The sequence below is a fragment of the Aedes aegypti genome, chromosome 2, assembly GCF_002204515.2.
Source record: "Aedes aegypti strain LVP_AGWG chromosome 2, AaegL5.0 Primary Assembly, whole genome shotgun sequence".
NCBI classification, from domain to species: Eukaryota; Metazoa; Arthropoda; class Insecta; order Diptera; family Culicidae; genus Aedes; species Aedes aegypti.
In genome coordinates, this window is record NC_035108.1 from 229,472,593 (window position 1) to 229,499,777 (window position 27,185).

The 27,185-nt window shown below is 39.0% G+C and overlaps 1 protein-coding gene across 4 annotated transcripts in view; it reads left to right on the forward strand.

The window, feature by feature from the left end:
- The window catches only part of LOC5574548 (scavenger receptor class B member 1), a 494,233-nt gene that overhangs the window by 149,300 nt on the left and 317,748 nt on the right, over positions 1–27,185 (forward strand). For 3 of the 4 annotated variants that reach the window (XM_021844301.1, XM_021844303.1, XM_001661447.2), the window contains exons 5-6: positions 19,473–19,673; positions 20,176–20,403. In XM_021844301.1, coding sequence (XP_021699993.1) covers positions 19,473–19,673; positions 20,176–20,403 — 429 coding nt within the window. The remainder of the gene's footprint in view (positions 1–19,472; positions 19,674–20,175; positions 20,404–27,185) is intronic. The other variant, XM_021844300.1, reaches the window with a different exon arrangement.

Here is a 27,185-nt window from a genome sequence, read left to right on the forward strand (position 1 = left end):
ATCTCGTTCAAATGATCGGACATGCTTCCTCCTTCCAACAATCTCTGGGAACACAGCTTCCGAAGAACATGGACCTTGCTCGCCAAAGATGACCGTTCGTGGTTTGTTCGTAACGCGTCCCACATCTGCTTACTCGTTTTCGCTCGAATTATATGTGAAAGTTGACTGTCTTTAACGTTGAGTCCAATCAGCGATCGTGTTTTGGTATCTTTCGTGATCCAAGCTGCCGGTGGATCTTCAGGCTTCTCTTCAGCAACGACGCTCAGCAGGTCATCTTGAATCAACAGAAGCTCCATACGAAATTTCCACACCGCGTAGTTGGTATCACCAAGTTTCTCGAAGGACGTCTTCAGATCACCCATCTTGTTGGAATGTTGGAACTCCTCCGGTAACGATTTTCCGAACTTCGACCAAGACTATTTCTTCAGAGTTTTTCCGGGCCAATAACCTATTGGTTGATGAATAGTGAGGGCAGTAAAACACGTCTATACTGATTAGAGTGTTTTTCGGGAATGAACTAATTTTCTAACAAATTTCACAACGTCCAACTAACAGTGTAAGGATCTTGGCTACTATGATCACTGTGTTGCTTTCATCATCAACAAATACAAGTTGAAGTTGGCAAGCAACAGGAAGAATCTGGTCTCGCTACATGGATATTGTGACTCCGACTGTGTGTTGGGTAAGCCGCAAACAAACCAGCGTGGCTCTCTCAAGCATGGAGGCGGAATACACAGCATTGTCAGAAGCATGTAAGGAGTTACTTTGGCTACGACGACTGTTGGAGGATTTTCAAGAGTTTCTACCGGAGCCGACAATAGTTTACGAAGACAACAGAAGTTGCATCGACTTCGTACAACTTGATCATCTGTCACGTCGATCGAAACATATAGATACCCGGATGCATTTCGCGAAGGATCTTGCAGAGAAAGGTGTTGTTGTGCTTCAATATTGCAGTTCAGAAAAAATGAAGGCAGGCATGCTGACCAAGCCTTTGGGCAGCGTAAAGTTGAAGGTTTTTGCGGAAGCTATTGGATTAGTGGTTGCTGATTGAGAAGATGATTGATAAAGAACATATCGAGGAGGAGTACTGATGAGTAATGATTGACGATATCTTCTCTATGGCAACACTGCTTTCGTTAAACGGCGTCGACGAGACGCGCGAGTGAAGAGTAGAAGAAAATGTTCGTTGTTCCATTCCAAGTTAAGCTATCTAATAAAGCACACGTAGTGAAAAGTTTGTCCGTTTTTATTCTCTTCCACGGTGACGCGAATCTCGATTGGTTTTCTCCGGTCGTTTATCCGTTCCGTTCGGATTGTCCGCTTGCGTAGCCTGCTGGTGTTGCATATTTCCCACAGGGATATCCCCAAACGGAGAAACAATCAAAATAAAGTGCGCGTCGGCAATCTTGATACGTGATCCTCTTCGTGAGAAGTGGTCATCTTATCAACTACACTATTCCTTACAAGTTAAATGTAAGTAGATTTGTGAGCATGACTCGAAGTCTAGGGATGTGAATGTTTTGGGATAGTGGTACTGTGCATTGCGCTATTATTTATCGCGACGGCGATCTTGAAAACTTCTTAAAATGCGTGTAGATCGCCGCAGGCACAAATGATTTGCATTTTGGTGTCTTCTGCGCGATTATTCCTGATTGTCCGCGCAAAAGACACCAAAACGATTTGAAGTACCTGAGGCGATCTACAAGCGTTTTTTAAGATAGCCGGCGCGAGAATTTTTCTCACCACGCATAATAATTACCCAAATTATAATTAATATAGGTACAAGTGGATAGCTGAATCAATGAAGTGTGTGTATTTGGTTTGACGTTAATTTAGTGTTGGCGTAAGTTAATTTTACTTCGAAACAACTAATTGTGCGTAAGTAAAAGTAATAAACGAGATAGTAATCTCAACATAAATAAATTCTTCTGCGTGCAAGAGCTCCTCCGGGGATTTTCTCCAGAAATTATTCCAGGACTTTCGTCCACGAATTCTTCCAAAAATTGCACTGTAGATTACATCCAACACATCTTCCGTAGAATACATTCTCCCTTTGAGAATTTCCATCAAAAAATCCTGCAGGGATTTGTTCCAAGAATTCCTCTGGGGATCCAGAAATTCTTTCTGCGATTTCCTCTAGGGATTTCATTAAAAAAAATCCTCCGGAGATTTTGTCCAGGAATTCTCTCGGGGATTTTTTCAGAGAATCCATCCAGGACTTTCTCTGAAAGTTGCTTCGGGAATTTTCTCCAGGAATTTCTTAGGAGATTTCCTCAAGGAATTGGTCCAAGAATTTCCTCCAGGAACTTCAAGGATTTCAAGGGGGATATTAAGAACTAGTTTTTTTTCCAAGATTTCCTTCGAATGATTCTTTCGGAGATATACATCAAGAACTCCTCCGGGGATTTTATCCAGATATAATTCCGGGGCTTTCTTCCAGGAATTCCTCCGAAATTTGCTCCGTAGATTACCTGGAAAAATTCTTCCGGGGATTTACTTCATTTGAGAATTCTTTCCCCCAAGAATTCCTGCGGGAATTTCGTTCAGGATTTGAAGGATTTTAATCCTCGGAAGAATTTCTGGATAAAATCCCCGGAGGAATTTGTTGAGGAAATCCCCGGAGGAATTTCTGGAGCAAATCCCGGAGGAATTGCTATTGGAGAACTCCTAAGGGATTTCTGAAGAAAATCTCCGGAAGAGCTCTTGGCAAAAATCCCCAAAGGAATTCTTAAAAAAAAATCCGGAGGATTTTTTGGAGCAAATCGCCAGAGGAGTTTTTAGAGGACGCTCAAACGTCAACAAATGAACGCGTGCATTGATTCATTCCTGGATGATATCCCCGGAGAAATTTCTGGACAAAATCCCCAGAAGTATTTCTGATGGAAATTCTCGGAGGAATTGCTGTTTAAAATTCCCTTAGAAAATCATGGAGAACGTTCCGGAGGAGTTCTCGGAGGAAATCCCCGGAAGAATTCTTGGAAAAGATTTCTGGAGAAATTTCTACAAAAAATTCCGGAGGAATACCTGGAGCAGATCGCCCGAGGAGTTTCTGGGCGAAATCTCTGGAAGAATTTCTGAACGAAATCTCCGAAGTATCCTGGAGGAAATCCCCAGAAGAATTTCTGGAGATCTCCGGAGTAATAGCTATTGACAATCCCCTGAAAAATTTTTGGAGAAAATTTCCGGAGGAGTTGTTGGGGATATCGCCGGAGTAATCCTTGAAATCCCCGGAGGAATTCCTGCAGGCTTCGATACCCATGTTTTGCAGTTTAAATAGAAACATGGGTAAATATATCAACACGGTCAAATGCTTTACAAAAATCTGTGCACAAAGCTTCTACATGATTTCCATTTTTCATTGCTCTCAACGAATAGTTTACGAATTCGAGCAAACTAGTGGTTTTCGATCGCCGTAGAAAACAAAGTATGGGTTCCTGGGTGATATGCACAACTTAAGGAAAATGTGCCAAAATGAACACTAAACAACATGTACACTATCCGTCATAAATACTCACTAAAATAAGTATTGCAACACCCAGTTGAATATTGAATAACTCCCCAAAAAGATTAGCATCACCTCAAAATAGGTAAATTTACATTGCTCTCGAGATCCTTATGATATGCGAAGAACCGACCTTCATCAATCTTTTTCAGCGGATCAAGGACATCCGGAAGAAAAACAGTTTGGTTCGCAATAAAGCGATATTAAAAACTGAAAAGGCAACAGATGGCTCTTTTTCAGTGGTACTCCTGAAGCAAAGAAAGCACCATGGAAGGTGAACTAAACACAAAAAGTATTTACCATGTTCACTAATGCCACCTAGTGACAACATTACGAGCAACAGTTCGACATCACGTCGACGGAAGAAGTTTCACCACAACGGATACAGAGAAGAAATCCGCACAGTTTGAGCAAAGACACATTAAAGACCTCCATGTCCCTTGCAGTTGCCCAAAATTTTAAGGCTCATAAGGTAATCTTGAATGCCGTGAAAAGTTATATTTTGTTTTATGGCTGTAGCGGTCATGCGACTCAAAGCTAAAGGGAGTCTATAGAAGCAAATGATGGAAATGAATAGGTGGATAGGCGTCGCAAGGGAGCGACAAGATTGAAATTTAATTAGGTGGTGAAAGTTGAGCAAGCCATTTTAAAGTCAGTAAGCATCGAAGCGTCCTGTATTTTGCCTAGCTTCTCTACTGGAAAAGGATTGGCTCAAAGCTTTGAGCTTTGCTACCAACACAGGCAAAATACAGGAGGCTTCAATGTGCTCTTATACTGACGGCAATCAACCGAACGGTTCTATCGATCGATGATTGATATTGGGAATTAACACGCAGTCAGAGATGGTTTGTCTCTATCATGTGTGCTCTTCCCGCCAGTCACCACATGATCCAGTTAGAACTGCATTTCTTATTAGCCAAATTTTTCATACATAGAAGAAGGTATCGACCGTGATTGTTTTATTTTATTTGTTTATTTTATTTTATTTTATTTTATTTTGGGCAGTTCCCACCTTATTGGACCCCGCACTTCAGAAGTGCGGGCGGGTTCATAAGTGCGGAAACGTCAAACCCTTTGTTTTCGCCGTTGGCGGGCAAGAAAAGGCAGTGAATTGTTTACGTTTTATCAAAAGCATGTGCTCTCAGCAGGGTTGCTAGTTTGTTTGTTTTATTTGTTTCACGAAAACTTGTTTGTAAAACATTTGTAAAAGTATGTCAGCCATTTGAAATAGGCTTGTTCGATTATAATTAATTGTGGCAATGATGCACCAAGTGCAAATCTGCATTTGGATAGAAAATCCAGTGTAAATTGTCGCGTAAATGTACATTTGAAGAACTTTGGGTATGGATCAATTTGCTTAGAAACATATTTGGAACCACTGCTTGGTGACCTTCAAAGTGCGATACACAACTTTCTCAATAATCCATTTACCAAAGCAAAGCACAATACATAAAACAAAATAAAATAAAACAATCACGGTCGATACCTTCTTCTATGTCGTGAAAAGTGTACTGCGATCTGTCAAACTTGGATACCTTTTGTCGGCGGAGTACAGGATCACACAGCGGAATACAAGCGAAGGATGTTCGGAATCGAGTTCGGAATAGTTGAGTAGGAACTACACGTGAGAACTACGATTTAACTAGAACTTTATTTAAGTGAATGAAAACACGTCGCGCAAACTGGTAGCAACTTTGACTTATGAGCTTTTCTCTCTTACGAAACACACACCATAAACAAGGTACGTGCGCACGGAAGGTGCATACATCAAGGTTAGGCGAAAGAGGTACAAAGTAATTGATGTAAGAGGTGAATATTGTACCTTCCCACACTCCCCCTCAATGTGAACTCTCTCCACTTGAACGTTCCTCGTACAGCCCAGGCAGTTCGCAGAACTCTCGGTGCTTCACGGGACCCAATGGTTTAGTCAGAATGTCGGCTTGCATTTGGTCTGTCGGGCAATACTGCAGACGAACTTCTCATCGATCACAAAGCTCCTTTGTGTCAATATGTTTCGATCTCCTGCTTACCCGTTCCGAATGAACAAACGCCAAGCATCCTTGATTATCTTCTATAATGATCGTTGGTTGCTTCTGAGATTCACCCATGTCACGAAGAAGTTGTCTGAGCCACAAAGCCTCCTGGCACGCTTCACTGAGTGCCACGTACTCAGCTTTCATCGACGACAAGCTTACACATGGTTGACGACGACTGGCCCACATAATGCAACCTACTCCAATCTTGAACGAAATACTGGATGTCGAGCGACGACTAGCAACATCACCAGCCCAATCTGCTTCCGAGAAACCGGTAAGACTTTGCTGTTGCTGATCTCCTCCAAGATGTAACTGGTAGCACCTCGTAAACTTCAAATATCGAAGCACACGCTTCGCCGCAGTCCAATCACAATCCCGGGGAGCACTGAATCTTCTTCCCAGAATCGCTGCACTTGCTGCAATATCCGGCCGTGCAACGATGGCCAAATACAGCAGCCCTCCGACCAAACTACGGTATCCAGTTGGATCTTCGAACGGTTCACTATTGTCCATCATCTTCACATATCCGGAGTCCATTGGCGACTTTGCCGTTTTACATTGTTCCATAGCGAAGGCTTTTAACAACTTGTCAATATAGTTACGCAGTCCCAACTTGAACACATTTCCTTCACGCTTAACTTCAACCCCCATACAATGTCGCACTTCTCCCAGAGATGTCAGTTCAAAATCCGTTTTCAACTTGTTGCATATCTTCTCGATCTCCGATTCATCCGTAGACGCAATCAGCAGAACATCCCCATACACTATCAAAATCACTTTGGCACTTCCAATGTCCTTGATATACAGGCACGGGTCTGCCGAGGCAGCCTTGAACCCATTTTTCACTAAAACTTCATCCAATCGCCGGTTCCAGCATCTAGCCGACTGCCGCAGCCCATAGATGCTGCGTTGTAGACGACACACGAGATTTTCCTTCCCTGGAACGACGAAACCTGGCGGCTGTCGCATGAACACTTCCTCCTCGAGTGAACCGTACAGGTAGGCCGTCTTCACATCTAGGTGACGAACGAGCATATTACAAGTTACAAGGCAAGTTACGGGTGCGAAAACATCTCCAACGTCAACTCCGGAGCGCTGAGCGTAGCCTTGGGCTACCAGCCTCGCCTTATGTTTTACGATTTGGTTCTCTTCATTCCTCTTCTCCTTGTACACCCATTTCGAACCAATAGCCTTCTTGCCTTCTGGCAACGGGACCAGCTTCCAAGTTTTGTTCTTTCGATGAGATTACAGCTCTTCCAGCATCGCTCCGCGCCACACAGGGACTTGCAAAGCTTCCTTGTGATCGGCTGGACCTTCAACTGCACACGCGGCAAAACCTACGGCATATTCCAGGTCGTAATCCTCCAAATGTCGCGGCTTTGCTCCAAGGTTCGGTCTACCCGACCGACGAACTCTCGGACTGGAACTTTTACTCGTCTTATTCTGATATTTACAGGGGGGTGCCGTAGCCTCGAGGCTACGCTTTCGCTTCGTAAGCGGAAGGTCATGGGTTCGATTCCCAATCCTCCCTCACAAAAAACTCCGTCCAGTCACCAGAAGACGCCGCACGAAGGATCGTGTATCGGGGAAACACATCCATCCTCCGTCAGTATCAGATGGTGACTGAGACAAACTGACCCTCTTTGTAGGCTGTTGCCTCACTCGACACGGAAACATGGCAAAATGAATCACCGCACACCAATGGACTACGGCTATATGGATAAGGATTGGACCAACGGCAGCTCTCTCCTCTACCTGCTCGGTATGAGAGAGATAGCAATAAGGATATAAATAAATTCTGTAAGATATGATAATCGGCATAGTATTGTGCATCCCGATAAAATTCAGAGAGAGAACTTCGCTCATTTTCCTCTTCTTTATCAACGAACTTAAGGTAACATACGATAGACTCATCGTGGCATCCATGAACAATCTATGTTCAAACTATCGTTGAAAAGAAAATATTTCTGTTTTATATCATATCGGTCATTCGGTGATCTATCGGATCATATGCTTGCTAGCAACAGGCATGATAATACACTCTCCGTTCATTTCTGTCTTGTAGAACCGATATCACACTCCGAAAACTGCAAAATTGATAATCATTTATGGATAGCAAACAGTTACACCTTAAGCACCGCCAACACATTTTCAATCGGATGGATTTTGGCGCGCTCGAACTGACAAATCCTCCGTTGTGGTGAAACTTCTTCCGTCGACGTGATGTTGGACTGTTTTCAAAAACAGTCGAGATAAAAGCCGAGCCGGCAGAGCAATGACAGTTAGTTCGTTCAAAACTTCGCTTCGGAAGTCCAACCGGCGAACTCCAGATTGGTGCTGCGAAGTCATAGTGGCCAAGTGCACGGAGTGCCTAAAAAAAAAAGATGATATTTACAATTGTGCATAAATACGTTAGTAAAGATTTCAAATGACCTAACTTTTATGATTGTACAGTTGAAGCGAGGATAGTTAGTTCGTCAAAACTTTGCTTCGGAAGTCCAACCGGCGAACTCCAGATTGGTGCTGCGAAGTCAATACCAACAAGTGGGTTTAGTGCTGTGGTATGGTATAGAGTTCTCACGCTCATGACCAAGAATCGATTCTGGGTGTAATCATATTTATATTTTTTTCATGTGCGTGCATCACCAACACATGTATTAAAAATAAAACTTCCACACATATGCTTTTCAGTGCATGTATTGGAAGTATGGAAATACGCAAAAAACCGAAAGTGTGCAAACCAGATTCGAACCGTGATCATCGGATTGACTTGCACACTATTTATCTATTACTCTAAACTTACTTCTGAAATAACCTGTAACCGAAGTCGATCTAGTTTTATGTTTGATATGAATCTTATGATTGATCATGCTATTGATTAACATGTGATTAACAATGTGTTATCCCCTTTCTTTATTCTACCAGCAAAATAAAGATATACAGTCAAGTCTCCTGTAAAGCGTTAGTCATTGTATGTTGAACAAGTTTAATGTATATTCATAATAATTTATCACCTACCAGAGTAGGACTTACTTAAGGACTGTTCATTTTAGAAAGTGGACACCTTGTGCATGCTATATCTTTATAATTTATCAATAAAATCGTAATCGGTTTTCTGTGTGCAGTATCGTTCGAGTATTATTGCACGATGTTGTTATAATAAAAAAGCCATCAAAATAATTATATTTCACACGAATAAGGAACAATTGTTCGGAATGGTCAACCGTGTCAGAGATTAATAGGTTTGGAGCCAAGTAGAATAGTTAAGTCTACCAAAACACAATTTTGTTTAAAACTATTGTTTAAGTTTGAAGAACATCATTTCTAAGAAGTTTTTTGTAGAAACTTCTTTGTTCTTCTATATGTAAGATCTTATTTTTCATATAATCGTAAAGTAGGGTGGCTGATCCAGTGGTAGTGTGTGTCCCAATAAAAGTGGTAGTGCGGTTTTAAGCGTGTTATAGGCAATTTATATTTTTATGTGTATTTTTCTAACATGGCCCTTGTTAAAATAATTGTGTATAAAAAAATCTTGGATATCAGTATGGAAATACAGGTATGTTCCGTTTTTATCAACACGATCGGCAATTTTCAGTTGACAAAAACGGAACCGTGACAAAAACGGAATAATTTTCGTAGACAAAATATTTTACAAATTTTAAAATAAAATTACAGTTTTGCCAGGATAATTAGGAGCTGTGATTAGCATTAAGATTTATCATTCGCATAAGTTCGTAAATTAGGTGGATTGAAGACTGTAATCAATGTGTTACCAACTGCTGGGTGAACGCATACTGACTGAGTTGTCATCAAAACCTGTCAATGTGAAACTGCACTCATTATCATTTGTGAACGGAAATCGACCAGGAGTTGCTTGCTAAAAATCTAATCACGCTTTCCTAAAATTCGGCCTAAATCTAAAAGTATCACAGTTTATATCTCAGAAGAAATTGTAGTAAACGTGCTTGAGGAACAATAGGGTATCATCAAGGAACTTAAATTACACTCTAGACCGAAATATTTAAGCTAAATAAAATTTAAAGCTTATAGCCGTTTCGCACAAAGTAACGTGTTCGCGATCTGCAAATAGAATCGGTGAAGAGTCCTTGTTCTTCGGAACACAATCAATATGATAAATTATTGCGATATATCATTAATAGTTTCAGTTTTCTTGGTTAGAATTTAAATGTATGAAATATGGAATAATAAAACGATAATCACATAAATGTGCTTTGCATAATGAGATAGGAATGAATGAATGAATTGTTTTTATTATCGAGACTTTCAGACATGAGATAGGACATATTTGTAAAAATAACTACAAGGAAGTGGGTCACGCTGATCATTGTTTTTTTTTTTGTTCAAGAGAGATTCTTTATCATCATCCTTCTGCTTCTTATTCTTCTTTATGGCATTACATTCCAACTGAGGAAGAGCCTTTTTCTCAGTTTACTGTTTTTATAAACACTTCCGCAGTTATCAACTGAGAGTTTTTTTTCCAAAGCACATTTTATTGCATTTTTGACACCCGATTAGCGATTAACTGTGGGGTTATGTTGCAAGAGTTTTGCAAGCTTAAAGTAATATTGACGGTCTCTTGTGCTTTGGATTGTCAAAATATATTCTGTAAAATTATTGTGGTGATTTTTCTTCTAATGTTATCACCACCAACTTCGACTGGGATGCACTAATTGCCATTCTAGGACAGTGCTTCCTTTACTTTTTAGCTCTGTGTTAGATCACGAATAGGCTACCACTAAAATAAACTAAAGTTCTAATGCTTTGTCTAGTAAAACAATATTGAATGGGTTTATCGAAAACACAAAAGTGTACAAACTCCAGAACAACCATAACCAAATTAGAACTCTTTGGTTAGAATTTATTTTGTTAAGTTTTATGAATAAGCGTATGGCAGTTGGTATAAGCTATTAATTAAACTTTTGGTCTCCGCGTGAAGAAGAGGAGCGTGTCTACTCAAAGATCAAAGATCCCAACAGATTTGAGATAGGAAAGTGCATGACGTGGGACCATCCAGTATCAGCCTGGGTGCTGCGGTCTGACTCAATTTGCTTGTCAAGCGGGAGCCTGATTGCCGGAGCCAAACATTCCAGATTGTGGTTATGTTACTTGTGAGAGAATCACGTGAACTCGTGAGAAAGTATTGTAATCTCAGAGATAAAAAATATATTTATTTTTATTATTTTCTTTATATTGCAACAAATAATTTAATAGTCTAAATAATATTTAAGACTTATTTCAACAACAGTGTACCTAATATTCACACAAGGATAAATACTTGACACTCCATGCGCAACATTTTGTCGGTTGAGTATTTCTTCTCCTTTTGGCTTTTGGCCACCCAAATAATCTTTAAAATTGAAGCGTTCGAGATGCTGACGCTATCGGTGTTTCCGAAATTGATTAATCAGAATCGTCGTTTTCGATGTTATTCGGTTTGATGCTAGGAATCGAGTTGTCAGTTCGAGCGCGCCAAAATCCTTCCGATTGAAAATGTGTTGGCGGCGCTTAAGGTGCAACTGTTTGCTATCCATAAATGATGATCAATTTTGTAGTTTTGGGGATGCTGATATCGGTTCTACCGGACAGAGATGAACTGAAAGTGTATCAACATGCCTGTTGTTAGCAAGCATATGATCCGATAGATCACCAAATGACCGATATGATATAAAACAGAAATATTTTCTTTTCACGATTGTTCATGGATGCCAAGATGAGTCTATCGTGTGTTACCTTAAGTTCGTTGATAAAGAAGAGGAAATTGAGCGAAGTTCTCTTTCTGAATTTTATCGGGATGCACAATAGATACCATGAAGGTTGGGCGATCGCCTTTGTTAAGTAATCCAAGATCTTTACTACTTAAGTATTCCATCAGACTGGAGCCTCTCAAATTGATATCTGAGCTGCCCCAGATGATGTGATGAGCATTGGCATCACTGCCCACAATCAGCGGAAGGCCTTTTGTTACGCAGTGTACGACAACTCGTTTGAAGTCATCCGTTGGGGATGGTTCATCATGTGGTAAATATACCGAACAATAGACGTATGTATTAGTTTTGGGAATTTGAAATCAGAAGACACAGTGTGTTTGTTTGACAAATTGAGACAAGACGCGATTTGAGGAATGAGTTTTCAATAAGGGATGATAAGTTTCTACTTACATTACAGTACTAGCGAGTTTGGAACACTTCTCAACATTTCTCCATAGTAATTTCCATATAAACCTACATTGTCTTTGGGCCACCTTTAAATCACCACCTAGAAAGCTGATAATTTCACAGAACACTATTTTTATGGTAAGGATGATAAGGAGCATATGGGAGATTGGATTTTCAAACATTTTTTAAATTTGAATTGCCCTATTGAAACTGTTGAGTGGCAATGATCACACCTTCACCCAAACATTGGCTCACCCCTCGACAGCAGTAACACCTCTGTGAACGCGCACCTTGAGAGAGAATAACGGACGGCATAAAGTGAAATGAACCGAACGATCATTATCAACCGAACAGTCGCCGCGTATACAACTGTACACGTTTTGCTTAAATAAAAGTTTCCCATTCGAAAGTAGTTTTTCCCCGTGTGTGATTTCTCCTTTTTCAGCCTCTTTCCGAAAGTCTGGACGCTGTTTGGCCACTGGCCGCTCAATCTGCCGACAGGTGATGGGCCCAGGAAGAATCGGAAGAGCTGCGGATTGATTTTTTTTCGGGAGTGCGTCTCGTTTTTTCGTTCCCGCTGCTATAGCGAAGTTCGGCCGGCAAAGCCGAAAAAGTGCGCGTCGCTTGCTCCGAAAAAGTGTGGTTAGAAACACCATTTGCGGGAAGACAAAAGTGTTCCTCCGGAAGTGAGGTTACACCTAGAGCGGTGTGTGTGAAGATCGCGGAAAAACTTTCGAGTGTGTGTGTGCTAGCGCAACAATGGTTGACGCAAAGTTTGCCATCCCGAAACTGAACGGGCAAAATTGGCAAACATGGAAAGTGAAGTTGGAAATGTTGCTTTGCCGAGAAGATATTTGGAACGTTGTTGTGGACGAGATTCCGGAAGAAGAAGAACGCACCGCTGTTTGGAAAAGTGCGGATAGAAAGGCAAAGGCAACAATAGTGCTTCTGTTGGAAGATAGCCAATTGGCTATAGTGAAAAACTGTTCAACCGCGCGTGATGCTTATTTGGCATTGAAAAACTATCATCAGAAGACGACGCGGTCCGTGCAGGTATCGCTTCTGAAACGGTTGTGCTCGTTTAACCTCGCGGAAGGTGGAAACCTGGAGCACCATTTGATGGAAATTGAGGACATTTTCGATCGGCTCGATGCCGCCGGCACTGAGTTAGATAAAGACACCAAAATATGTATGTTGATGAGAAGTTTGCCGGCGTCGTTCGACCATTTGGTGTCTGCTCTTGATAGCAGGTCGGACGATGACATTTCCATCGACGTCGTCAAGGCCAAGTTGATGGACGAGTACCATCGCCGACTCGAACGAGACAGTGGTAGTTCCAGTAAGGCGAAGGTGGAAAAAGCGATGCGGTCATCCGAGGGCAAGCAGAAGGAAATTCGCGTGTGCCATTTCTGCAAACAGCAAGGCCACCTCCGACGAAACTGCCGAAAGTTTTTGGCAGCGAACAGGGATGGCGGAAATTCTGCTCCAGCCGCCGGCAAGGATGCGGGTGGTGGTGCAAAGGCAAAAGCGGCGCACGGTGAAGCACGGAACGTGGCGTTTACTGTCGAAGGTGGTGAACAATTCGCTTGGATCATCGACAGTGGGGCAAGTGCCCACATGACGAACGACAAAGCGTTCTTCACTTCGCTGAAAGAGTTCGCCGGTGGGTGGATTACACTGGCGGATGGAAAGCGAACGCAGGTTCTCGGCGAAGGAAGTGGAGTGTTGTTCGGCCTTGATGGCGAAAATGAAATAGTGAGAATTGACATGAGTGATGTTAAGTTTGTACCTGGACTGTCGACGAGCCTAGTGTCGGTTGGAAGGTTGGCTCAAAAGAACCTAAAAGTGTGTTTTGATGAGAATGGTTGCCAAATCGTCGATGCGAAGAATGCCGTTGTGGCGACTGGTGGTCGTTACGGCGGATTGTATCATCTGAAGCTTGGAGGAGTATCGATGAAGGTTTCCATGGATCAGCACAAGGAGAACTGCCAGCACCAGTGGCATCGCCGCATGGGCCACCGTGACTGGGCGGCGGTTGAGCGGATTAATAAGGAGCAACTAGGAACCGGCATGAAGGTAAGCGACTGCGGACTGAAGCTTGTGTGCGAGTGCTGCTTAGAAGGGAAAGCTGCCAGAGCTCCCTTTCCGGCGGTGATTGAGCGGAAATCCTCCCGAGTACTGGACATCGTGCACACTGATCTGTGTGGCCCGATGAAGACAGTCACGCCCAGCGGTAACAGGTACGTAATGAACCTCGTAGATGATTTTAGTCGCTTTACCGTGACATACCTGCTAAAGAATAAATGGGAAGCTACCGACATTATCCGGGAATATGTGCGTTGGGTTGAAAATTTGTTCGGCCGCAAGCCCCGGGTAATTCTCTCGGACGGAGGAGGGGAGTTCAATAACAGTGAGCTGCGAAGATTCTACAAAGCCGAGGGCATCACACCGCAGTTTACTACCCCCTACACTCCCCAGCAGAACGGTGTGGCCGAGCGTAAGAACCGGTCGCTCACCGAAATGGCTACCTGCATGCTGCTTGATGCGGGTATGGATAAGCGCTACTGGGGGGAGGCTGTACTCACGGCTACCTACCTCCAGAATCGGCTGCCATCGCGATCAGTGCAGAAGACTCCTTATGAGCTGTGGTGGGGCCGAAAGCCGGAACTGGCACACCTACGCGTATTCGGTAGCAAGGCTTTCGTTCATGTACCAGCAGTGAAGCGGAGCAAGATGGAGAGTAAGTCACGGAAGCTGATATTCGTCGGCTACTCGAACGAGCACAAAGGCTATCGGTTCCTTGACCCGGAGACCGATGAGATAACGATCAGCCGGGACGCGAAGTTTGTGGAGCTTGGCAACGGGACGTCTACAGTTGAAATACCCGTTACGCCGAGTGAACCAGCGCGGATCGAAGAGCAAGTGGAGAAGAACTATCGTAACAACGATGAAGCAGATGACAGTTCAGCATCTTCAGAAGCAGCACCCGAAGAGTTCCATGATGCGGAGGAAGTAGAAGTCAACGAAGCAGCCGGTGTGCTCCGGCGTTCGCAGAGGAAGAATCGCGGCAATCCGCCGCAGTATCTTGAAGATTACGTGTTGGAAGAAGTTGTTGGATTTGCAGCCAGTGCTAATGAAGAACCGGGCAACTATAAGCAAGCCATGAAGGAACCGAAGTGGCGTAACGCGATGGTAGATGAACTAGAGTCTCATCGGCGCATCGGAACGTGGGAGCTTGTGCAGCTTCCCCGCGAACGGAAAGTTGTTGGATCAAAATGGGTGCTGAAGATCAAACGAAATGAGAAAGACGAGGTAGTTAAGTACAAAGCACGAGTAGTAGCCCAAGGCTACACCCAGAAACCGGGTATCGACTTCGAAGAGGTGTTTGCACCTGTAGCTCGGGTTGCGACACTGAGGACATTCCTGGTGGTAGCCGCCAAACGAAACTTGCCGGTCCACCACTTTGACGTCAAAACAGCATACCTCTACGGAACACTCGACGAAGAGATATTCATGAGGCAACCGCCCGGATTCGAAGTGCCTGGAAAGGAGGAGCTTGTCTGCAAGCTGAAGAGAAGCATTTACGGACTCCATCAATCAGCACGATGCTGGAACCTCAGGCTGAAGCAAGTACTGACGAAGCTAGGATTCTCGGCGTATGGCAGATCCGTGCTTGTTTGTAAGAGGTTCTGGGCATAACCAATCGTTTATACTGGTTTATGTTGATGATTTCCTCATCGCTGCAACGGAAGCAGAAATGAAGAAGATTAGCAAGGGTCTGCAAGAGGAGTTCGAGCTGACATCCTTAGGTGAAGTTCGACACTTCTTAGGGATGGAAGTCACACGGGAACCTGGAGTTTTCAAGGTCTGTCTACGGAACTACATCAACAAGCTACTTGAGAAGCACGGGATGGACCAAGCAAAACGTCCAAGTCTCCAATGGATCCAATGTATCTGAAAACGGTCAGCGAGGGAGAAGCCTTCGAGGATCCCACCAGGTACCGTAGTTTGGTCGGAGGGTTACTCTACCTGTCCGTCTTGGCTCGACCCGATATCGCCGCCTGTACAGCAATCTTGGGCAGACAGTTCAGTGCACCGAAACAGAATGATTGGACTGCTGCGAAACGCATGCTGCGTTACTTGAAATTGACCAAAGATTGGTGTCTGCGACTTGATGAAGAACAACCGCTGATCGGACATTCTGATGCCGATTGGGCGGGAGACCCGGAAAGCAGGAGGAGTACTTCCGGATTCGTATTTGCGTTTGGAGGTGGAATTATCTCATGGGCTAGCCGTCGCCAAGCCTGCGTGACGCTGTCATCCATGGAGGCTGAGTTTGTCGCACTCAGCGAGACCTGTCAAGAGGCCATATGGCTGAGGCAGTTGCTCAGCGACTTCGGCGAGAAGCAAGTTGTGCCTACGCTACTGAACGAGGACAATCAGGGCTGTCTGGCCTTCGTACGGACGGAGAGGTGCAATCGTAGATCGAAGCACATCGAGACACGGGAGCGCTTCGTACACGAACTTTGCGAGAAGAAGCAGATCGAATTAAAGTATTGTCCGACGGATTTGATGGTGGCGGACCTGTTTACGAAACCCCTTGGTCCGCAAAAGCACGAGCGTTTCTGTCAAATGCTCGGACTGATGAACATCGAATGAAGCCGCGACTCATTGAGGAGGAGTGTTGAGTGGCAATGATCACACCTTCACCCAAACATTGGCTCACCCCTCGACAGCAGTAACACCTCTGTGAACGCGCACCTTGAGAGAGAATAACGGACGGCAGAAAGTGAAATGAACCGAACGATCATTATCAACCGAACAGTCGCCGCGTATACAACTGTACACGTTTTGCTTAAATAAAAGTTTCCCATTCGAAAGTAGTTTTTCCCCGCGTGTGATTTCTCCTTTTTCAGCTTCTTTCCGAAAGTCTGGACGCTGTTTGGCCACTGGCCGCTCAATCTGCCGACAGAAACAACCGCTACCGACACTACGCGGCTTTCTAGGATGCTCGGGAAAAGGAGGTTAATATTGATGATTAACTCCTGACGTGCCCAAGCAGCCTGAATATGGCTTATTTATTGCTGAACAATGTGTTTATTAATCGTTAGTTTGGCCTTTTTCGGATTAACTGTTCAAAAGGTATTTCGATATTGAATTAGGATTTTATAAAATACCTATTCAGCTTTTAATCATGTTTATGTTATGCATATGGAAATAGCTGAAGTGCGAAGCAAAGAAAACGTTAGTTCGTCTCCTGTACATCTATTTACACAAATATATTTGTTTGGTGGAATATTGGCTCTTTAATAGAAGGAAAAATGATTTGTTCAACTCATTAGAAAAACAATCTTGAAATTTCGACAGAGACTCTTTGGAAACGTTTAATAAGTGTTGATTCTACTATTAGAGTAAAGTGGGGCAAAAGTTCGAGTGGAGTAAGAGTTTCTTTTTAAGATTTCCAGCTCAATTCAAAACAAATCTTATAAATGACATGGTGGTTCGAATGCTATTCAAGTAAGAGACTTACAATCCAAATGTCATAAAAATCGATTGAGATTTGGAAAAGTTATGGCTATTTGTTGTTTTTCGACGTGAATATTGTAATTGTTGGTCAAACTTTCGTTGCATGGAACCAAATGAAGATAAAATCTTTTTCAATATTTTATGTAAGGACGTTTCTAGGCCTATCATAAGGTTGCTTTGAGGTGTATTAGTTTTTGCATAAATGCTTGAAAACAATTTTTGGCTCATAGTGGGGCAAAAGTTCGAATCAGCGGGGCAAAAGTTCGACCCATGTATTGACAATTCGAGTGACAATTAGAAATTCGGCAGTCAAAACTTCGGCGAAGTTCGGCGTCGGCATTCTAATTTGGTGCTTCGCCGACGCATAAGGATTGCCTTTGTCGGCGTAGCACTTCGGTAGAATGCCGACGCCGAACTTCGGCGAACTTTCGGTGATATTTCATTTCTCTTATGAACTTCGGTTTAAAGTTAATCTGAATGCACAATATAAAATCACGGAAAAAATTGCAAATTGCCTGAAATCCACATATTATCTTCAAATTTAGTTAAATTTGTCTGATCGTGTGAAAGTTGTCACCAAAATTTTACATTTTCACATAGTTTTGTGAAAAACTGCTATTTTTGATTAACCCGGTTTTGGGCAATTTTTTTGATGAAAATTTAGTGTGTATTTTTCGTCAAACTTAAGTTTACGTCTGGTGTAAAGTATGCCTATCATAAAAGGATCGATATTTTGTGTTTTAGCCAGCGAACTTTTGCCCCACACTAGATTCGAACTCTTGCCCCACCAGTGGGGCAAAAGTTCGAATAAGACAATTAATTTTGAAACTGTTATAACTAAAAATGGGTAAATATTTTAACACAAGTTTGTTCAGCAAAATTATAGCCAATACGTTGAAGATTCAATGTATGGTATTTGTTTTGTTTCAACTGCTATTGTTTTCCTGGAAACTTTGATTATACCACTAAGGTCGAACTTTTGCCCCACCTTACTCTACCCATAACTCATGGAGTTGGTTCGATAATTTTTTTCTTTTAGTGACATTCGAGAATTGCGCTTTTTTGCATAAAGGGGTATAAGTCACTTTTGCAGCTACGAGTGCGAAGAGACATATTTGCAAATAACTTCTTACATCATTATGAACAATAAAAGTACTAATTGGAAGGTTTTTCTTGGAGAATAATTAAATGAGCGCTTGAGACAGTTTTGGCGATTATGCGTATATTATATGTCGTTTATGCAAATTGTAGCTCTTTTGACCAGAAACAATTTCCCTTCAAGGTTTGATCTTCCGGTTTTGATTTTTGTCCTGCATCTCCATACATTCAACGCACTGTGGGCTGGTTTGATTCTAAATGCACATGGGGAAACAAATTAGCTATCTGTATCAGAACTTCATGCGTACACTCACAGGAACATGGTGGAGAGATCACCCGGATGGTCTGATAAAGCTATATCGCACAACGAATCTGTCGGTTTCTAATACATTAGTTTTTGCTTCCAATCCACCGCTAAAACACACATTCTGATGCTGCGGCGTATTCAGTATTGCAGTCTTCGGATCGCATTAGTCTGCATGAACTCGAATCATACCATGAGTTTAAAGGTATTAGCAGGAATACTGTCTTTATCAGATCGGTTCGTGGAATTGTCGTTAAGATTCCTCATTCGCTGTGAAGTGTTGAACCCATTGATAATTGAAAATTTTGAATAGCTAATCGAAATCCTCAAAAAAGATTTATGACATTGTAGGACTACGCGTACATGACTCTGGAGGTATACCCTTCTTTGAATCTTCCGAATCACGGTTGCTTCCCTGACTTCTCAAGTTCCGCTGTAGTTTTTGATCTGACCATGAGGCATGACATCCGTGGAATTCCAGATCTGCTTCGTTTGGAGCAAATACCAAAAAATATTACTAACAAGTTCGGTCACATCAGCTGCGATATAAGTTTTGACGGGTTAAAAACAAATTTTTCTACTGGATTTGGTGTATATAATGAGTTTCATATAGCCACATATAATCCCATGATTTATTTTCAGATTTCGTCTCTTTGTATTTTAGTAGACTCTTTAGTTAAAACAAACGCCCTATGATTACGTAACGCTTTTACTTTTAATTGGTAATTTTTGACCACCTTTTTTAAGGACACCACATTTAGTCGCATCGCAAAATATTGGCAAAACCTGCCGTATAATTGAATTTCTTTTATTTTCTTTACTTTCAGAGTATCGCTCAAGTTGCATCGAAACATAATTATTTGATACGGCTACCTTTGAATTTGTTGATACGACAAACGAAAACGGTTCCATTAGAAAAACAAACAGCACGACAATTTATGTTTGGATATGAAACTACTTTAACAACACTTGGAAATACCTTTCTACCCAATTGGATATCTTTCAACAAAGTAGGATTAATTGACAGAGTGCGTAGAAATAGAAATACAAATCTCAAAACTTATTCAAATAGGCTTTATAGACTGAAACTCAGATTAGCGATTTAACGTATTCGGTAGAAGTTACAAATTCTGCTTCAAAACATTTTAATTTTAAATACGGAATTTAAGTCATTAGTTAGTTTTTCATCAAAAATGGCCCGTTTAACATTGAGCGAATTGCTCTTCTTGCGTAATTATCAATCTTATTGAAAAATCGAAGTACTTGTAAAAAGGGTATACATTTTTACCAACAAACTTAAAAAAATAACAGTTTTAACCACGTACTGCTTGAATGTAAAGTTAATGACGAGTGCGTATAGTGATTCTCCATTTAATAATTTATGAGCAACAATATTAATGATTCTCAATCATTTCTTTCTTATATTTGTGAAACTAAGTGTATATTTGAATAAGTAATGAAGAAAATTAATTTGAAGTGTTCATATTGAACGCTTTTTCAACAATTATAACGATTATTTTTATATTTCAGATGTACGACTTTGATAACGATTTCGAAACATTCTACACTGGTGTAGATGATGAATCACTTTCAGGATTGTATGAAAGTTACTTAGGATCACCCAAATTGGCACAATGGGAAGGTGACCATTGCAGTAATATTAGGAATGCTTCAGATGGTACTAAGTTTAAAAGTTTCATTAAAGACGAAGAACAGCTGCTGTTTTTTAGAAAAAGTATGTGCCGTGCACAAAGAATGGTAAGTATAAACAATTATATTCTCTGTAACAAATTGAAACCTATTAAATTATTAACATGCTATATGTTAATTATGATTGTGATTTTGAATACAGCCTTCTTATACTTATGGCTTTTTAGCAAGGGGATCAGTTTTTTTCAATGGAAAATTCATTTTTCGATTCATTCCTAAAGCGAAGTATGCACTTCAACAGAAAAGTAATCGGCTATCTTGATGCGTGGGAAATTTCTTGCAAGAAATGCTCAAGAAAAGCATATTTCTTTGATCGCAGTACGTAGTTGAAAAGAAATGTCAATTCAAATGGAGCTCACTGTACAAAATTTCTTGACCATTTCTTGGGCAGAAATTTTTAATTTTCTTGAGCGGAACAGCATACTTAGCTTAAAGCCTGATTTGCTACTGAAAAGGAATCGCTAAAGAAAATTTTCGCCGATTCCTTGCAGAAATTTTCTACAGCGACTCCCATTTGAACTGACAGTTTTTTTTTAATTTCTTTATTAGTATCATTTCAAACATTACATTCATTATTTCTTATATCTAGGTGTTCTGTGTTATTAGGCAACACTATCATCCTAATTTGGTAACACAAATCTAAGATTTTATTAACATTTTGTTAACAACATATTACATTTCATTTGCCGTAGCAGTTCCGATTTTTTACAGGTGAGTTGATTTCACCTGCTTATAAGAGAAAAAAATAAAACGTTTTCAATATACTTAACCTAACTAAACCTAAACATGAGCGGTTCCACGCCGTTTCGCAAACCCGATTATTTTTGTATTTTTTGAATCGCCTGAAAATTTTCATACAGATTCTTTATGACCAAAAATGCCATTATGCACTTTCAGACCGCCATTTTGAACCTCGCCTTATTTTTGAGAAGGGCGTATCGGAAAATGCATGGCAAATCTTTAAAAAACTGTAACTCGAGAACGGTTTGTCCAATCGATTTGAGATCTTCTACAAAGTTGTAGGTATTGCTTAGGACTATATGGAGAAAAATATGCACGGTAAAAAAAGTTACAGATTATTTTTTATTTCAAAAACAAAATTTTAAAATCAATTTTCTCCAGAAACGCATTTTTGATATTTTTTATTTTTGGATATGTTTTAGGAGACAACTTATGTGATTTATTGCACATTGTTTCAAAATGGAAGAATTATGGACAACAAAGTTATGATTTTTTAAAAAATTACAGATTTTGAAAAAAAAAATCGAAATAGAGGAAAACAATATTTTTTTATGTGATTATTTGAAAGTACAGAAAAATTGCAATCGAAAAGTACTTAGGTAAATTTTTTCTAGGTTGCATCAATTTCGAGATATACTCATATTTATATAAAATTTTCAAATAATAAAGAAAAATAGGCCCTTTTCAAGCATATTTCGTGTTTCTCCATTCCAGAAAAAAAATATTTTGATTGAGCGAATCGTAGCTGAATCGTTTATCGTTTGATCAAAACATTTATGCTTAAGTATCGAAAAAAGAGTGCACGGTAAAAAATATAAACGATATTTTCAAATGAAAATTTGAAGCTAATAGTTCTTAAAAACCGCACCATTGATGTTTTTAATTTTTGGATATATTTTGCGGTTGTTGTAGGTATTGTTTAGGACTATTTGGAAAAAAATATGCACGGTAAAAAATAATGACAGATTTTTTTAATAAAAAAATAAAATCGATTTTCTATGAAAATGCATCTGTGATTTTTATTATTTTTGGACATGTTTTAGGGGACAACTTATGTGATTTATTGCACAATGTTTCATAATGGAAGAATTATGGACAAAAAAGTTATAATTTTATAATATATTACAAATTTTGAAAAAAATCGAAATAAAGGAAAACAATATTTTTTTATGTGTTTATTTGATAGTACAGAAAATGCATTGGAAGAGTACTTAAGTAAAATTTTTCTAGGTTGCATCAATTTCGAGATATACTCATACTTATATAAAATTTTCAAATAAAAAAAGAAAAATGGGCCCTTTTCAAACATATTTCGTGTTTCTCCATTCCAGAAAATTTTATTTTGATTTCAACAACACAAACCAAGTCAAGTCAAGTACACAACACTGAAGACGGCTTTACAGTTGAGGTTGAAATAGTAGAATTAAAAGGAACAGTTCTACTCATCTTTTTGTATATTTACAGGCATTCTACTGAACAGGCTCCACAAGGGTTTTCATCACTTTGCCTGTGTTAGTAGGTATGATGAACAAACACGTTTTTCCCATACCCATACATTTGGACATGGTAAATGAATAAAAGAAAGACGATGCTTTAAAAACAAACAAAAAAAAAAACAAAAAAAAACACCTTCTCCATGGTTGTACGATCTTGCCGCGATGAGAGGGCTTTACCCATTAGACGGGCTTAGCCCTGGAGACCAAAGGTACACCGTTGTGATAGAATCACATTTTTAATGCCACGTTTAGATTTACCGTGTATATCTCGGAAGTGATGCATCTCAGCTAAATTTTACTTGAGTATTTTTCGATAGAAATTTTTCATATTTAAAAATATATAGTTATTTTTCTGTACTCAAAAAAACGCACCAAAAATATCGTTTTACATAAATTCGTTTTATTTATTTTTTTAAATAATTTATTTTTTATCCAAAAATTTTCCGTTTTGAGGCATTGTGCAAGAAATTACAAACAATATGCTGCAAAAATTAAAAAACATCAATTTTGCGGTTTTTAAGAACAATGAACTTCAAATTTTCATTTGAAAATTTCGTTTATATTTTTTTACCGTGCATACTTTTTTAAATACTTTAGTATATAGGTTTTGATCAAACAATAAACAATTCAGCTACGATTCACTCAATCAAAATAAAATATTTCTGGAATGGAGAAACACGAAATATGTTTGAAAAGGGCCTATTTTACTTTTTTTATTTGAAAATTTTATATAAATATGAGTATATCTCGAAATTGATGCAACCTAGAAAAAATTTACTTAAGTACTTTTCGTTTGCAATTTTTCTGTACTTTCAAATAATCACATAAAAAAATATTGTTTTCCTCAATTTCGATTTTTTTTCAAAATCTGTAATTTTTTAAAAAATCATAACTTTTTTGTCCATAGTTCTTCCATTTTGAAACATTGTGCAATAAATCACATAAGTTGTCCCCTGAAACATATCCAAAAATAAAAAATATCAAAAATGCGTTTCTGGAGAAAATCGATTTTAAAATTTTGTTTTTGAAATAAAAAATAATCTGTAACTTTTTTTACCGTGCATATTTTTCTCCATATAGTCCTAAGCAATACCAACAACTTTATAGAATATCTCAAATCGATCGGACAAACCGTTTTCGAGTTACAGTTTTTTAAAGATTTGTTATGCATTTTCCGATACGCCCTTCTCAAAAATAAGGCGAGGTTCAAAATGGCGGTCTGAAGGTGCAAAATGGCATTTTTGGTCATAAAGAATCTGTATGCAAATTTTCAGGCGATTCAAAAAATACGAAAATTAAATTTAAAAAAAAATTCGTCATGTTCGGTGGAATTGCTCATTAGTATCATTCCAAACATTTCATTCATTATTTCTTATATCTACACTCAGGCAAAAATACTTTGAATATTCATTATTTTCCCTTATGTTTATTAGCCACAAGAAATCGGTAAGTATTTCATTGATTCACCTTATGAATTGATCTGGATCATACCAATGTGGTGACTGGCTAATTCCATTAATCAGCATTATGAACATTGAAATAAAATTTTAAGAATTACTTCTATCAGTAATATAAACTACATTACTTTTTGTGACACAAACTATTATTATACTATTCGTTTTTTATACATGGTTGACAATAAATTCCATTCGGGATATTTACTGAATTTTCAATGCGTTCATCTACTTATTATTAGGAAATTAAGGTGTGGAAATTGGAATTCCACCAACTTTGCAGTGTTGCTGCTTAATTCGCAATGATATGCATCAAAGTACTATTCCTCATCGAGGACGCGGTGAAGAATAAACATCCGATTTTTACACGTTGGTCAAGACATTTTCTAACACAGATATTGAAAAAATATTCAATGAAATTATTCGCAGTGCAATATATTGTTGACGTAAGCTCGACCATTATTGTCCGCTTATTTAAATCCACATTTCCGTTTTATCGACAATCGTCCATTGCTTTCCCATAACTGGACATTCCATAACTGAAAAAGTTCGCAGTATGTTGGAGCCAACGATTTTATGCTACAAATTTTCATAATAACAATCTTATGAGTTTTTCACACTAGTGACATCTATGTAAATCATAAGGCAGCCTCATGAGATTGATATACGTTAATTAAGTATAACTTGCTTCGCAATTATGGTTTCCATTGAGCTAATATGAAATTCATGCCAGCCTTATGAAATATGGTATCATTAATGGAATTAGTCATTAGAGCAATGAAATTTGTATACCTTCATTATGTTCTCCTATTTCCTCGATTATGGTTATCATTGCAATGGTATGCAATCCATAAAAGCCTTCTGAAATCGGCTTTCATAGATTTTTCAATGCTTCATAAGGGAAAATTTATGAAATTCGATAATTAATTTGCCTGAGTGTAGGTGTTCTGTGTTATTAGACAACACTATCATCCTAATTTGGTAACACAAATCTAAGATTTTATTAACATTTTGTTAACAACATATTACATTTCATTTGCCGTAGCAGTTCAGATTTTTTACAGGTGAGTTGATTTCACCTGCTTATAAGAGAAAAAAAAACGTTTTTAATATACTTAACCTAACTTAACCTAAACATATAATGCATTAATCGTGGCAATAGAAGAATGTAACGATTTTTGCCTGAAATTATTAATTATTTTATTTGACATTTGTTCCAATGTTTCAACATTGGATATTCTATGTAACTCATTGGTACTATACCAGGGAGGAAGCCTCAGAATCATTTTTAAAATTTTATTTTGAATTCTCTGCAGAGCTTTCTTCCTGGTATTACAACAGCTAGTCCATATTGGTACAGCATACAACATGGCCGGCCTGAAAATTTGTTTGAATATCAAAAGCTTGTTCTTAAGACAAAGTTTTGATTTTCTATTAATACATGGATAGAGACATTTTATATATTTGTTAGATTTGGCTTGAATGCTCTCAATGTGATTTTGAAAGTTAAATTCTCATCTAGCATGAGTCCTAGATACTTAACTTCATCTAACCAATTTATTGGAACCTCTCTCATCGTGACAACATGTCTACTTGAAGGTTTCAAATAAAGAGCTTTTGGTTTATGTGGGAATATTATTAGTTGAGTTTTGGAAGCATTAGGAGAAATCTTCCATTTTTGCAAGTATGAAGAAAAAATATCCAAACTTTTTTGCAATCGACTACAGATGACACGCAGACTTCGTCCTTTGGCGGAGAGGCCTGTGTTATCCGCAAACAAGGATTTTTGACAGTCAGATGTGAAAATATTGTATAATATTGGTCCCAAAATGCTGCCTTGAGGAACACCAGCTCTTACAGGAAGTCTTTAAGATCTGGAGTGCTGATAATTAACCTGAAGTGTGCGATTTGACAGATAACTTTGAATTGTTCTAACAATGTATGTTGGAAAATTAAAGTTTTTTAATTTTACAATCAAACCTTCATGCTGTCATGTCTACCTATCTCAAGTGATATTAATTATTCTACCTTTTGACTTGGTACCTTTTATCTGTTCGTACCTACGGTATTTCTGAGCTATAAGTACTGGCTGCAGTTGGCACAGAAGAGAGACTTCCCGGACTGTGGACTGATTAACATATTATTTTATTCTTTATTTGCAGGATATAAAAGTGGCGACGAGGATCATAAAAAAAAAATATTTTGATTGAGCGAATCGTAGCTGAATCGTTTATCGTTTGATCAAAACATTTATGCTTAAGTATCGAAAAAAGAGTGCACGGTAAAAAATATAAACGATATTTTCAAATGAAAATTTGAAGCTAATAGTTCTTAAAAACCGCACCATTGATGTTTTTAATTTTTGGATATATTTTGCGGTTGTTGTAGGTATTGTTTAGGACTATTTGGAAAAAAATATGCACGGTAAAAAATAATGACAGATTTTTTTAATAAAAAAATAAAATCGATTTTCTATGAAAATGCATCTGTGATTTTTATTATTTTTGGACATGTTTTAGGGGACAACTTATGTGATTTATTGCACAATGTTTCATAATGGAAGAATTATGGACAAAAAAGTTATAATTTTATAATATATTACAAATTTTGAAAAAAATCGAAATAAAGGAAAACAATATTTTTTTATGTGTTTATTTGATAGTACAGAAAATGCATTGGAAGAGTACTTAAGTAAAATTTTTCTAGGTTGCATCAATTTCGAGATATACTCATACTTATATAAAATTTTCAAATAAAAAAAGAAAAATGGGCCCTTTTCAAACATATTTCGTGTTTCTCCATTCCAGAAAATTTTATTTTGATTTCAACAACACAAACCAAGTCAAGTCAAGTACACAACACTGAAGACGGCTTTACAGTTGAGGTTGAAATAGTAGAATTAAAAGGAACAGTTCTACTCATCTTTTTGTATATTTACAGGCATTCTACTGAACAGGCTCCACAAGGGTTTTCATCACTTTGCCTGTGTTAGTAGGTATGATGAACAAACACGTTTTTCCCATACCCATACATTTGGACATGGTAAATGAATAAAAGAAAGACGATGCTTTAAAAACAAACAAAAAAAAAAAAACAAAAAAAAACACCTTCTCCATGGTTGTACGATCTTGCCGCGATG